Below are 15,458 nucleotides of genomic sequence, written 5' to 3' on the forward strand. Positions count from 1 at the left end.
ATATAAGATCTTGCAGGCAGGGAGCCTACCCTGAGAAGTGATCCTAGTGAACTGGGGTGAGTACAGGGCTGGGAAGAGTGAAATAGGAGGAAAGAAAGTCAATATAAAGGTACGTTATCAAGGTGGTCACTGTTTTGTACCACTAGGGCTTGATCCTGCTGGAATGTTCTGAGGAGTCATGGAAAATGCCTGAGGGATGGAAAAGGGGGACATTTATCCATAGGCTCCCACCCTACGTTGGTCAAAGTTTGCCCCATAGGATGTTAACTCTTTCACACTCCTATATTTGTCAAGTGGATTCTCAGAGGTGTCTCAAGAATGTATTCAAGTATTAACTATATCGTTAAAAATAAAAAGATTGGGAGATGGAGGGGGAAACGAAGACACAACTCTTATGGGACACTGAACTTTTGTTAAAGATGATGGAAAAATTCAGGAATGGTAATGATTGAACAACGTGACGAACATATTTAATGCCACTGAACTGAACTGTACATGTGAAGATTGTTGAAATGGACAATGTGTTGTTACCTACATATTTACCACAATTAAAAAAAAAATCAGTGGGTGGCACATGGTAAACACTCAATAAAAGTTCACTGTGATTATTTTTATTATTATCACTACTGTCAGCATCAGTTAATGGACTCAATGCATGCCAATGTGATTAAAAGCCTGAATATTACCCAGAGGTGGGGGGGAAAGATTGGGAGAAGGTTTGGGAAGGGGCCTGGAGTTGGCACTAGAACACAGATCTCCAGTCATGTCTAATTGAAGAGTCTGGCAGATGGGGCTCGATGGAACTGGAATTATGGGGAATAGAATCCAGACTCTGAAGGTGGGGAAAGAGACCTGGCAGGAGATAGGGTGTTTTAGTCCTCTACCAGGAGACTTTCCATATCTCACAGCAATCACACACCTAGGTATATACTCAAGGGAATTAAAAGCAGGGACTCAGACACTTGTGCATCAGTGTTCGTTGCAACATTATCATAATAGCCAAAAGATGGAAACAACCCAAGAGTCCATCAAAAGATGAATGGATAAACAAAATGTGGTATACTTGTACAATGGAATATTATTCCACCATAAAAAGGAAAAATGGGCTATGTAGTTTCCCAACTGCAATTGTATTAAACTCTTAATAAAGCTCTCCGTTTTAACTTGAAACAGGGTTCAAGTTTTTCTCTACAACAGTTTTTACCACAATAAAATTTAATGCCCACCTGCCTTATATCGGCTGACTCTCTCTAAAACCCTGGGCAGCAGGCCAAAAATGGGAGAGCTACCAAAATCCCACTGCGCACGCGCATTTCCACCGGCGCAAAGCCCTTCTAATTCAGAAGCCTTACGTCAAAGTCTACGTTGAAAGACGTAGGCAAGGCGGCGAGAAAAACGCAGATTTCGGATCACGTGATGCAGTGGGAGTGTCGTTGACTCCTCCCGCTCCAAGATGGCGTCTTTGCTGCAATCCGAGCGGGTTCTCTACCTAGTCCAGGGAGAAAAGAAGGTTCGGGCCCCACTCTCGCAGCTTTACTTCTGCCGCTATTGTAGCGAGCTGCGGTCGCTGGAATGTGTGTCTCACGAGGTAATGGAGTCGTCCCGTAAAGGGTGTGTGTGTGTTGTGGGGGTGGGGGGGTGTTCATCCTAGTCACCGCGACCGGCGAGGAAGTTCCGCCTGTTGGAGGCCGGTAGTCATTTTCCCAGCTTGTTGATTGGCAATTTCTTCTGTCCCTCAGATTTGGCTGCGATTTAATTTGCTTATAATTTGTCACTTGGAGAGGTGGGGCGGCTTCGGGTGGGGCTGAGCGGATCTTCTGGTTCTAGAGCGCCCTCTGATTGGACAAACTTGATTGCGGAGGAGGGAACCCTGCCTATCTCCTGGGTGGCTTGGGGAAGAAAGAAGTGTAGGGTGCATAGTTCGGGCCAGCTGAGGAACGAGACAGCTTCCACGGGTTGATTTAGCGGGCGAAGGGGCGCGGTATTCTCATTCATGCCCCCACCCATCCTGGAAATTCTGCCCCTACTTTGACCAGAAACGGAGCCCTCATCAGACTGCCTTGCCCTGCTTTCTGGCTGAGGCCCAGGCCTGCAGTACGGAAGAGCTTGGGGTGGAGTAAGCTGAGTAATAAGTGCTTAGAATGTGGTCTGTCATGTAAGAAGCGCAAAATGTTAAATTTGTGGCTCTTCTCCTGAGGGTGCAGTGCTGTGCTTCATACGCACAGCGGGTATTGAAGATGGGATTGTTCAGAATGTAGAAGATCCCCTGCTCTCAGAAAATCAACAGATAACAGCAAAACCTCAAAATTTCTGCAGCACTTAGCATATCTTGTTCATTGGGTGAGCTTTGGGGATTAAAAGAAAAATATGACATACACCCTGCTGTTGAGTAACTCACCATCTAATGAAGGAAAAGCTGACAGTAAAAACAAACAAACAAACAAACAAACCCGTTGCCGTTGAGTTGATTCCGACTCATAGGGACCCTATAGGACAAGTAGAACTGCCTCATAGGGCTTCCAAGGAGCAGCTGGTGGATTGAAACCGCCGACCTTTTGGTTAGCAGCCAAGCTCTTAACCATTGCACAACCAGGGCTCTGCTGACAGTAATAATAGTAAACCCACTGCCATCGAGTGGATTCCAACTCATAGTGAACCCGTAGGGTTTCTAAAGCTGTAAATCTAAGAAGCAGACTGCCACATCTTTCTCCTGTGGAGCCACTGGTGGTTTCCTATCACTGACCTTTAAGTTAGTGGTTCATCGCTTTACCCACTGCACCACCAGGACTCCTTGCCTGTAGTAATGATTACCATTTATTCAGTACTTTCCATGTGCCAAATGCTTTGCATAATCTCCTTTAATCCTTCCTACAAACTAATGAAATGGGTACTTCTTTAAAAAACCATTTTACAGGTAAAGGAACAGAAACAGAGTGCTTGCTCTAGGTCACAGAGTGGGCAGCTTGGGGATGGGAGGGAGCATCAGGATTTGAACTTTGTAAACAGTCTGACTCCAAGCACTTTACTGAAGATCCCTGGACTGTTAAAAATGTATATAAAAACATGTTCTATACTACAAACCATTTTACACATTATTAATAATTTTATTCTATTGGGGATTTTTTCATAATAATACTGAGAATAATCAGGGAAAGCAATAAAATAAGAAAAATCAACATCGTATATCATATGTATTTGTATATATAACATACATCCCCCCCCACACACACACACGCCCAGCAACACAAGAAAAATCAATGCCATATTCCACGTGTTTTGTGAGGTGTGTGTGTTTCTTTTTGGCAGGTCCCTTCTCTTCATAATGCTTTCCTGTTCCAACTCCACCCTGGATCAGATTCTTCTGTAGTGGGCATTAGGGAGTTCAGTCTCCATGATTTCTTAGGATCTCATCAGCTGGGACACAGCCTGTGACTGCATCTTTCATAGTCTGTTGTGTACCTGTGAGGTGGAGGCCATCAGAGTTTGGGGAAGGATGGGGTTAGTGAGGGCTGGGGCAGTCGAGAAAGTGCTAATGGAGAAGGTTGGACTGAAGGTTTACCTGAAGGGATTGAGCAGAATTTGGAAAGGGAGCAAGAAGGAATCAGTTACATTTTGCCTTTTGTGATAGTGTAAATATTAGTACTGTATTTTATGTTCCTGCACATTATTTGAGCAGCAACTGTTAATCTTTTCCAATCTGTTGCAGAAGATGAGAGAAGATACCAGTTTCCATCATAGTATTTATGTTCACATAAAACTACCCTTATGCGGGTGATTAGAATTCTCCAATTATCAAATAATCTATCTACCTTAAAGAAAATAAATATTCAGGCCTTTAAAAGTGCGATGAATTTAATATTTAGACTGCTTTTTTTGAGTTAAATACAATAAGACCAATTATTTTAGTTGTTCAATATTTCAGTACCTTAATTGACAGCCAACTATTATAATTGCTGTCCATAAGTTGTATACCTGTGAAAGTTGAATTGGCAAAAGTTGTATGATAAAATATACTTAAAACAATGACAAAAAAAAAAAAAAACTGCTGAGGCTGCTTGTGTACAACCAAACATCTCATGGGATTTGGTTCATTGGTTTGGAGGTTTTGGATCATGGTTTCATAGGACATCCCAGTTAATTGGCCTAATACTATGTTTAGCACTTCTGTTCTACCTCCTAGTTCATCACGTGTTGACTGCAGCCTTAAAAGCTTGCCAGCAGCCGCCCAAGGCACAACAATAGGTCTCTGTTCACCTGGAGCAGAAGAGGAAGAAGGAGTCAGGAATAGGAGGAGGATATGGAATGTGTGGCTAATTGCCTCCGTGAGCAACTGCTTCCTTTGCCATGAGACCAGAAGAACCGACTGGTGCCCAGCTACCATTACTGAACATTTTGATCAAAGATTCCATAGAAAAATCCTGATCACAAGGGGGAAAATGCAGAACAGAATTTCAGATTCTTATGGACTGTAGACTTTCTGGAGTCATGGAGGGTGGATAAACCCCTGAAACTATTGACCTGAGATAATCTTTAAACTTTAAACCAAAAATATCCCCTGAAGTCATCTTAAAACCAAACTGTAGTTTAGCTTAACTAGTAAAAAAGGTCTGCTTTCAGCATTATTCTCTTTTAAGAACTATCTATATGGGATCAAATTGGCAATAGCAATTGGAAAGATTAGATAGGAACCTCAGGGGGCAGTGAGTTTATGTTAATGAAAGAGGAACAGCTCAGAAAAGCTAAGTGAAAATGGTTGCACAACTTGAAGAATGTAATCAGTGTCTCTGAATTGTACCTGTAGAAACTGTTGAATTGGTGTATGTTTTGCTGTGTATATTCTCAACAACAACAGCAAACTAAATATCATTTAGAAAAAAAAAAATGAACTGAGGGAAAAAAATCTCTTAATTGGTTGGCTACAGCTGACTTCAAGGAGTAAGGTATGCCTGACCCAAGCCATGGTATTTTCATTTGCTTCGTATGCATGGGAAAGCTGAACAGTGAAAAAGGAAGACCAAACAAGAATTGATGCATTTGAATTACTCTGTTGGGGAAGAATGTTGAATAAGCCATGGACTGCCAGAAGAACAAAGAAGTCTGTTTTGGAAGAAGTACAACCAGAATGCTCCTTAGAAGCAAAGATGGCAAGACTTTGTCTCATGTACTTTGGACATGGTATCAGGAGGGACCAGTCTCTGGAGAAGGACATCATGCTTGGTAAAGTAGAGGGTCAGCAAAATAGAGGAAGACTGTCAACAAGGTGGATTGACAGAGTGGCTGCAACATTGGGTTCAAAACATAGCAACGATCGTGAGGATGGTGCAGGATAGTGCAGAGTTTTGTTCTGTTGTACGTAGGGTTGCTGTGAGTTGAAACCCACTTCATGACACCTAACAACACAACAACAATTTGATTTTCTACACTGAACATGTATCATTCCTGCAATTAGAAAACTTTTTTCTTAATATCCCTTAAATGAGTGTTGTCAAGTTATTCGTTCAGATAAAGCTAAATTAGATGAGAGAATATTTGGTTCATAGCTTTAAAAATTGGGTTATTTGTTAATATGTTCATTAGATTATTATAGAGTTTTTCAGTTGGAACTTTAAATTATTATTGAAACTACTCTCAATACATCTAACACATAAACCCTGATAAAAGGGAACAGGAAAGGTCAGAAAGGAAAAATAGAAAATCCGGAGAGTAGGAAAAACAGGTGGTTAAAGAGTAAGCCCCAAACTGAAGATAGTCCAGGTTCTTTGCCAGACTAGTGGTTTCTCACCTTCTGCTGCATTATAATACGTTTCTAAAATTCATTATTTGGCATAGACATACACACAAGCTAAATTGAGTTTGTCTTCCTCTGATTTTTTGATGTCTTGTTTCCTTCTAGGTGGATTCCCATTATTGTCCCAGTTGCTTAGAAAATATGCCATCAGCTGAAGCCAAACTGAAAAAGAATAGGTAAGACTAGGATCCACTTTTTCTCTCTTTCCTGAACTATTTTTTTTTAAATAGTAAGAAAACACATGGAATTAACTCTTTTAACCAGTTGTTTTTCATTCTTTAGCATCACCTTTGCCAGAGATAAAATGTCCTTTGGTTTTGTTAAAATAAGATTTTTTTAAATTTTAAAACAGTTTTTGATTTACAGAATCCTTGTGAAGATAGTACAGAGAGTTCCTATTTACCGCACACCCAGTTTCCCGTATTGTTAATATCTTATATTTGTCACAGTTGATGAACCAATATTGATACATTATTATTAACTAAACTGCACATTTTATGTAGATTTCCTCAGTTTCCCCTAATGTCCTTTTTCTATCCTAGGATCCCATCCAGGATACCACATCACACTTAGTAGTCATGTCTTGCTAAGCGCTTCTTGGCGATGGTAGTTTCTCAGACTTTGCTTGTTTTTGATGATCTTGACAGTTTTGGGGAATACCGGTCAGGGATTTTATAGATTTGGAATTTGTTTGAATGGAATTTGTCTGATGTTTTTCTCGTGATTAAACTGGAGTAATCGGAGACCACAGAGGTAAAGCGCCATCTGTCATCACATCATACGTATCAAAGATATGTGCTATCAGTATGACATCACTGTTGATGTTAACTTTGATTGCCTGGTTTGAGCTAGTCTTTGTCAGGTTTCTTCACTGTAAAGTTTTTTTTGTTTCTCCCTTCCTGTACCGTACTCTTTGGAAGGTAGTCACGGTGCACAGCCCACACTTAAGGAGTAGGCAGTTATGCTCTCCCGCCTCGAGGGCTGACTACCTACATAAATTATTTGCAGTTCTTTTGCATGGAAAATTTGTCTCTGCTCCCCCATTTATTTATATATTCAATCATTTATTTCTGTCAGTATACCCACTGCTGTCGAGTTGATTCCGACTCATAGCGACCCCATAGGGTTTTCAAGGCTGTAAATCTCTACGGAAGCAGACTGCCACATCTTTCTCCCTCGGAGCCGCTGGTGGTTTCAAACCGCTGACTTTTCAGTTAGCAGTTGATTGCTTTAACCGCTGCAACACCAGGGCTCTTTATATCAGTGTGGACTCATGAATATTTATTTTATACTTTGGGTTATAATCCACTACTGTATTTATTTTGCTCAAATTGTTCAGCTTTGGCCATTAGGAGCTGTTTTCTTTTGACATACCTGATCATTGTAAATGTGGAAGTTTTTATTTTTTGTTTTATTTTATTTTGGGTTGTTTGCACAATTCCTTACTTTCTAACACTATAGAATGCTCCAGGCCTATTTTGTAAGTTTACTGCCTCAATCCTAAAATTAGCAATTTCTCCAAGAAGCCCTGGTTCCTTTTACAGGAGAAGGTATTGGAAACCAAGATCTGGGCACTAGGTGTGCTCATTGCTACTGCGTACCATTTGATTTTTAGCTTGCTGTGAGGGTCCTTTTGCTACAAATCATACCCCTATCCATCCATGGATGTGAACCACTATTATTTGTCTTTCCTACAAGAAATAGCTCCTGATGAGCCAGGCACTGTGTTATGTACTTTCCACACATTAATTTTATCATTTAATTCTCAGAGTATCCCTGTGAGGTGGGTACTGTTTTTACCCTCATTTAGCAAATGAGAACATCCAGATGGCAAAATAATAGATATTTAGAGTTATGAGATAGAACTTCAGAGCAAAGCCAGGACTCGAGGTGAAATCTTAGAGAATTAAAAACAATGGGGCATAGAGGAGACATTGCTGAAGGAGAGATGTTGGCTGAGCACTAAGAAGAGCTTTGTGTAAGGAGAGAACAGAAAGCCTGGAAGATGTATCTCTTCTGACCCATTCCAGTTTGATGGCATTATGTGGTATATGTTTCAGTTCTCTGGCACAGCAAATGAGCAGTTATTTTCCAAGCCCAGTTTCACAGCTTACTGTATTGCTGTTTCTCAGTTTTCCACCGCGTGATTGGTCTGCTATCTCTAAAGGCGTAAGCTGTGACATTTCTCTTTTTTTCTGAAATCTTTGTGCTCTGTGTAGGTATAAAAGTCTAGAATAGTAAAATCCGGACTGATAATGGTGATTTTCTCTGTGGGGTATGGTTGGGTCAGGTTCTAATTCTTCTGGAGCTTTGATGATGATTGCATGTTTTTTGTTTGTTTGTTAATAATAAACATAACATACTTTTGACATTTTAAAACAAAGTTGATAAGAAGCCCCTGGGAATACTTTTTTTTTAAATTTCTTTTTTGTTTGAGAGCCACTCCTCTCTTACAGTTTGTTCTCTCTTGAATTCTAACATATAGAACAGTGTCTGGCATATAGTAGGTTCTTGGTAAGTATTTGTTGAATTAATGAATGGTTTTATTTGCCGTGTTACAGATGCGCCAACTGCTTTGACTGTCCCGGCTGCATGCATACCCTCTCAACTCGAGCAACAAGCATCTCCACACAGCTCCCAGATGACCCAGCCAAGACCACGATGAAGAAAGCCTATTACCTGGCCTGTGGATTTTGTCGCTGGACGTCTAGAGATGTGGGCATGGCAGACAAATCTGTGGGTGAGTGAGGTGAACTTAAACATGAGATTTTGTGAAATTGGCAGTACTATTATTACCCACAGATTATTGTTTCTGCTACTTTTTGGAGCAGTGAGAGCTAAATTTAGAGTGTTTTGTCATTAAATCTTCTGTTTTCCGATATTCTCACATTTATAGGCCATGTGGCTTTACCTGAGATGAGTAATACTGTTTAGTTTTCTTAGAGTTGGTAAAATAGCTTTCATAAGTCTTACACTTTTTTAGAATTAAAATATCCATGCTCATCATAAAAAAATAAACACTCCTGTTGATGAAGTACACCATGAACAAAATTAAAAGTAACCAACTAAGAAAAATATTTGGATCATATATAACAGACTAAAGATGGATAACCAAAACATATGAACAACTCTTATAAATAAGAAAAAGTCATAGGACCCAGTAGAAAAATAGGCAAAGGATATGAATAGCAGCTATCAGAAGTGGAAATAAAAATGGTCAATAAATACGCAAAAAGGTATGTTCAACTTCATTAGTAATCAGGGAGATGCAAATTAAAATTTCATCTATCAATTTGGCAAAAGTTTTAGACTCTAGTAATATCAGTTATTGGCTAGAATGTGGGAAATTATTTTTCTCATAGGCTACTACCGGGAGAGCAATTTGATAATATCGATAAAAATTTTAAATTACTTTTATCCTTCTGCCCGGCAATTCTGTGTCCAGTATCTGTCCTGGAGAAATACTCAGACGTGTTCAGAGATATGTGTATATATATATAGAGAGAGAGAGAAAGTTATAAGTGAAACAGGAAAATTGTATGTGTTTGGACTTAAAGACCATTTTAAGCCATTGTTTACCTCTGTAGTCATTGGAGCATTTCAGAAGAGTACGTTTATCTTTATCAGGAATCTTTTCTTCTTTTTACGTTTCCTATGTTGTAGGATAGTGATTAATTGCTACGGCTGCTAACGAAAAGGTTGGCAGTTCGAATCCACCAGGCACTCCTTGGAAACTCTTTATGAGGCAGTTCTACTCTGTCCTATGAGTCAGAATGGTCGCTATGAGTTGGAATCGACTCAGTGGCAACGGGTTTGGGTTTTTTTGGTTTACGTTGTTGTTAGTTGCCCTAGAGTTGATTCTAATTCATGATGACCCATGTGTGCAGACTAGAAGGGCTCCATGGGGTATTCAAGGCTGTGACTTTTCAGAAGCAGATTGCCAGTCCTGTCTTCCAGGGCACCTCTGGGTGGGTTCAAACCAAACTGCCAACTTTTTGGCTGATGAGTGCTTAGCCATTTGCGCCACCCAAGGACTCGATGGTTAAACATCAGAGAGATGAAACACTGTTCAAAATCTTGAGTTGCTATTTATGCTTTATGTAAATAGTAGTATCACTAACTTCCTATTGTCTTTTATGAAATTTCGTTGTTTAATTTTCTGAAAACTTTTTACATTTGTAAAAATTTCCATTTTTGGATTTTCATAGAAATTACAGAATGTATCAGGAAGCCCATAACAATCTCATTATATGTTGTTTGACATAACTAAGGAAACCCTGGTGGCAAAGTGGTTAAGAGTTCGGCTGCTAACCAAAAAGTCGGCAGTTTGAATCTACCAGGCACCCCTTGAAAACCCTATGGGGCAGTTCTGCTCTGTCCTATAGGGTCGCTATGAGTTGGAATTGACTTGACGGCAACAGGTTTTTTTTACCCCCTGACGTAACTAAAATGAAGATGGACTTTATTAAAAAACTTTCTATAGATTCTTAAGCAATTTGAAAGTAAATATAGGTGAAGTTTCTTTTTTGAGGGGAGAAGGATATGCACGGCAAAACATCAATTCAGCAGTTTCTACACGTACAATTTAGTGACATTGATTACATTCTTCGAGTTGTGTAACCATTCTCACTCTCTTTTTCTGAGTTGTTCCTCCCGCATTAACATAAACTCACTGCCCTCCAAGTTTCCTATCTAATCTTTTGAGTTGCTGTTGTCAATTTGATCCCATGTAGATAGTTCTTAAAAGAGCACGTTTAAGGCAGACCTTTTTTTACTAGTTAAGCTAAACTACTATTTGGTTTTAAGATGACGTCAGGGCATATTTTTGGTTTAAGATTTAAAGATTATCTCAGGGCAGTAGTTTCAGGGGTTCACCCAAACTTCATGGCTCCAGGAAGTCTGGAGTCCATGAGAATCTGAAATTCTGTTCTGCATTTTCCCCCTTTTGATCAGGATTCTTCTATGGAATCTTCGATCAAAATGTTCACTAATAGTAGCCAGGCACCATCCAGTTTTTCTGGTGTTATGGTAAAGGAGGCAGGTGTTCATGTAGGCAGTTAACCACACATTCCATATCCTCCTCCTTTCCTAACTCTCCTTCTTGGGCAAAGTTTCTTTAGATGCAGCTGTGTTCTTAAAATTTTAACCCTTGATTCTGTTGAGTTTGCCCTTTGATTTAGAATGCTCGCGCTCTTGACTGTTTTTCTGGCTTGGTACGTTGAGTTAATAAAGTATATACTCTTTTCAAAAACAAAAGCTAGACAAATATATTTTAAAAATACTCGGCAGGTCGATGTTTACCTGACGTATAATTTATATTACATATGGTTTCTGAGGAGCAACTCAGAAAAAGAGGATGAGAATGTTTGCATAACTCTTTGGTATCTTTTTAGATTGTCAGCAAATATTTATGTGTGTATATTTTAAATGTCAATGTAACAGGTAAATTGTTAGAATTTATTTAAGAGTTTAAGTGAAATGACAAAAACATTCTCAAAGTGACATAGTGTGTGCCTCAGTGAGTTAGTACACTCCTTACATTTGTATTTTGTCTCTTTTTATCAAGTAAAAGAAATGAAGCCCAGAAATTCAAATATATTTCTAAGTTTGTTTGCTTTGTGAAGGGAATGTTTCATACTATTTGGATTATGAACCACTAGGATTGGTGAATTTATATTTTAGAAATATAAATGTAACTTCTGTGCTAGCTTCTAGAAACCTATCTCCTCTAGGGTACCTTGACAGTGATAATTAAATCCAAGGAGCTCTTAAAGAGTACAGATAATTTTCTTTCTTCCATGATGTCATCGGTGTCCGAGAAGCCCTGAAACCACTTTAGTTGGAACTTTTTGTTTATTTATGAGGAAGCCATCGTGTCAGTAATGTGCAGGGAAAAATAATGAGTTCATTATGTCTCCCAGATTGTTGTTTAGAATAAATTGCCAGCTCTAAAGAAGCAATTACGTAAAACGTTCAGATTTTTTTTAAATTTTACTACAAGTGAAACATTTCTCTCACATAATTCTTTATTTTTCATAATTGCCTTAAGTAATACAACCTCTAAAATATGAATATTGTACTAAAGGATGTCATTTCTGCTATTTCTTGCAAGAGGGTATGATGTCACCTTAGGAAATAATTGAGTCCTTTTTGTTTTGAAACAAATTATTTTTAATTATACAGTAATATAATAATATACATTCATGAATTCACCACCCAGCTTAAGAAATAAAACATAACCAAAACAGGTTAAGCCCCTTGTGTAGTTTTTCTCCTATTCCATCCCCCTTCTTCTCTGCTTCCCAGAGGTAATGATCGCAATACTGAATTCATTGTTTATTAGTTTCCATCCATATCTTTATACTTCTCAACATACATATGTAGCTACTAACAAATAGTATTTTTCAATTTTAAACAAATGGAAACACATTGTATGTATCCTTTGCAACTTTTCTGAGTCAACATTATGTTTCTGATACATACTTGATTCATGCATGTCTTAACCACGTTTACTTATTCAGCCTCTGCTTGCTGGAAATTTAGGTTTTCATTTTTATTTTTCTTTTGACAACAGTGCTGCTAGAAATAGTCTTGTGTGTGGTTCCTAAGGCACAAGAGTAAGGGTTCCTTTGTATACCTAGAAGTAAAATTGTTGGTCATAAAGTATGTAAATTTTTAGCTCTCTAGAGTGGTTTGGAAACCCTGGTGGCATGGTGGTCAAGAGTTCAGCTGCTAACCAAAAGGTCGGCAGTTTGAATCCACTAGGCACTCCTTGGAAACCATATGGGGCAGTTCTGCTCTATCCTATAGGGTCGCTATGAGTCGGAATTGAGTCGACGGCAGTGGGTTTGGTTTTTTTGGATTGAGAGTGGTTTACAAATTTTTGCACCATGAGTGATGCATAAGAATAGACTACCCATTGCTCCAGATCCTTGGCAACTCTTAGTATTGTTGGACTCTTAAAAAGTTTTGCCATACTGATTGCATTCTGCCAATACGAAGGGTGAACTAGCCTAAAAATGGAGCCAACACATAGAGGGATGGAGTCTGTGTCTTGACAACAATGTCTGGGACTCTGGATTCACCTATACCAGATCTTTCTTTGGAATTTCTTGTTACATAATGAAATAAAATTCTCTTTTGGCTTAAAAAAAAAAAGTTTTGCCATACTGATGGTTGTGAAATGGTGTTTCATTATAATTTATTCCCCCCTTTTCTTTGTTAGCTTTATTGAGATATAATTTACATATGATAAGGCTCACCATTTTTAAGTATAGAATTCTGTGATTTTTTACAAATGTATATAGTCATGTAGCCACCACCACAGTCATGATATAGAACATTTCCATCACCCCAAAAAGTTCCCTCATGCCTCTTTGCAATCAGTTCCTTCTCCCTACACCCTGGCCTGTGTCTACCACTGATACATTTTCTATGACCGTAATTTTGCCTTTTCTAGTTTATATAATTGGAATCTTGTTGTACATAGTTCTTTATGTCTAGTTTCTTTCATTTAGCATAAGGCTTTTTAGATTCATACATATTTCTGCTTTTTATTATTAAGTAATATTTCATTGTAGGGATGGATGTACCATAATTTGTTTATTCATTCTCCAGTTGATGGACATTTGAGTTGTTTCCAATTTGGGGATCATGTGAATAAAGCTGCTATAAACATTTTCCTGCAAGTCTTTGTGTGGATGTATGTTGTTATTTTTCTTGGGTGAATACCTAGGAGTAGAATTGCTAGATCATAGGATAAGTGTATAGTTAACTTTACTAGAAACTGCCAAACTGTTTTTCCAAAGTGGCCTGGTGCCATCTTAACATCCTCACCAGCAAAGTAAGAGAATTCTAGTTCCTTGACAACCCTTGGTGTGGTCAGTCTTTTTCATTTTAGCCATTTGAGTGAGTGTGAAGGAGCCCTGGTGGCATAGTAGTTAAACGCTCAGCTGCTAACCAAAAGGTTGCCAACTGAAAGGTCGACAGGTTGAACCCACCAGCCGCTCCATGGGAGAGAGATATGGCAATCTGCTTCTGTAAAGATTACAGCCTTGGAAACCCTATGAGGCAGTTCTATCCTGTCCTGCAGGTTCGCTATGAGTCAGAATGGATTCGACAACAGCGGGGGGACTGTGTGTGGTGATGTCTCATTGCATTTTCTTAATGTTTAATAATTTTGAGCATCTTTTTGTGTGCTTATTTGCCAACCATATATCTTTGGTGAAATGTCTGTATGAATCTTTTGCCCATTTTTTTAATTGGGTTTTTTGTCTTTTTATTGAATTGTAAAAGTTCCTTATATATTCTGGATACAAGTCCTTTGTTGGTTATCTTTTGCAAATATTTTCTTCTAGTCTGTGGTTTATCTCTTTATTTTCTCAACAGCGTCTTTTAAAAAGCACAAGTGTCTAATTTCAAGGAAATCTAACTTATCATTTTTTGATCGTTTGTGCTTTTTGTGTCCTCCTGAAGACATTTTACCCTAACTCAAGATCATTAAGATTTTCACCTAATTTTTTTCTAGAAATGTTATAGTTTTAACTTTTACACTGAAGTCTGTGATCTATTTCAGGTTAAGTTCTGTATATGTTGTAAAGTGCGGGTCGAGGTTCTTATCTTTGCATATGGATATCCAATTCTTCCAGCACCATTTGTCGAAACTATTAAATATGGTTTTACTTTCCACTTTCTTGAATAATCTTTTCCTTTATGATTTGTGCTGTTTGTTTCTTATGTAAGAAATTATTCTCTACGCCAAGGTCATAGAAATTGCAGTGTTGTGTGTGTGTGTGTGGATAAGAGCAGGGTCTCTGGAGTCAGACTCCAGATGAATCCTGGCTCTGTGACTTACTGTCTGCATGACTTTGGGCAAGTTATTTAACCTCTTTGAGCCTCAGTTTCCTCATCTATAAAATGAGGCTAATAATAGAGAGTCCTTACCTCAGAGTATTATTATGAGAGTAAAAATGTAATGCGTTTAAAGTGCCTGACACAAAAGCTATCTATACATGCATTAGTTGTGGTGGTGGTGGTGATGATCATCATTTTATATATATGTGTGTACGTGTGCGTATAATAATTATTTTTTAACCTGTGTACTGTTATCTATATAATTTCTAAGATTGTTTCTTGGAAGTTCTGTCATTTTATGTTTTTGAGTTTCATTCTGTGGCCTGCAGAAGACTTGGTTTTATGAAAAGAAAATCAAATGTGAAAGTCTTGTTTAATGTTTCCTTGTTTTGCAGCTAGTGGCGGTTGGCAGGAACCTGAAAATCCTCATACACAAAGGGTAAGTAAAGGGTCATCAGAGAGAAAGGAAATAAGAAAAAATGGGGGAAAAGGTTGAATGTCTTCTATTTTGTTAGTGCATATGACCCATGCTTAGAAGCCCATGATGTGAGTTTTGTTATTTACTATGCATAGTAAGTGCCTCTCATTAAGTGGCAGTTTTTTCCAGCCTGACTTAAGTTGGAGAGAAATTAGGTGTGGTTTTAGTTCTGTACTTGAGTTGTGAATCAGAACAAGGAAACAAGTTATGTTTTTTATTTTTCTGCATGTACCCACCAACTGAGTTAAGGCTTCATTTGTTCTGAAATTCTCTTGGAAATATCATTAACATGTAGTTACTTTAACTCCTGGTGTTTCCAGTTTAGAGGCCCAGGGACTC

The 15,458-nt window shown here is 38.5% G+C and overlaps 1 protein-coding gene across 6 annotated transcripts in view; it reads left to right on the top strand.

Moving 5' to 3' along the window:
- Positions 1–1,440: 1,440 nt before the first annotated feature.
- DCTN4 (dynactin subunit 4) overlaps positions 1,441–15,458 on the top strand; it is a 36,367-nt gene continuing 22,349 nt past the window's right edge. For all 6 annotated transcript variants that reach the window (XR_002825382.1, XR_002825381.1, XM_023739139.1 and 3 more), the window contains exons 1-4: positions 1,441–1,588; positions 5,894–5,964; positions 8,350–8,528; positions 15,037–15,080. Coding sequence is in view for 4 of the 6 variants with exons in the window: in XM_023739139.1 (XP_023594907.1) it covers positions 1,454–1,588; positions 5,894–5,964; positions 8,350–8,528; positions 15,037–15,080 (429 nt within the window). In the remaining 2 variants the exon portion in view is untranslated. The remainder of the gene's footprint in view (positions 1,589–5,893; positions 5,965–8,349; positions 8,529–15,036; positions 15,081–15,458) is intronic.

Source organism: Trichechus manatus, unplaced genomic scaffold, assembly GCF_000243295.1.
Source record: "Trichechus manatus latirostris isolate Lorelei unplaced genomic scaffold, TriManLat1.0 scaffold00130, whole genome shotgun sequence".
Classification (NCBI taxonomy): domain Eukaryota; kingdom Metazoa; phylum Chordata; class Mammalia; order Sirenia; family Trichechidae; genus Trichechus; species Trichechus manatus.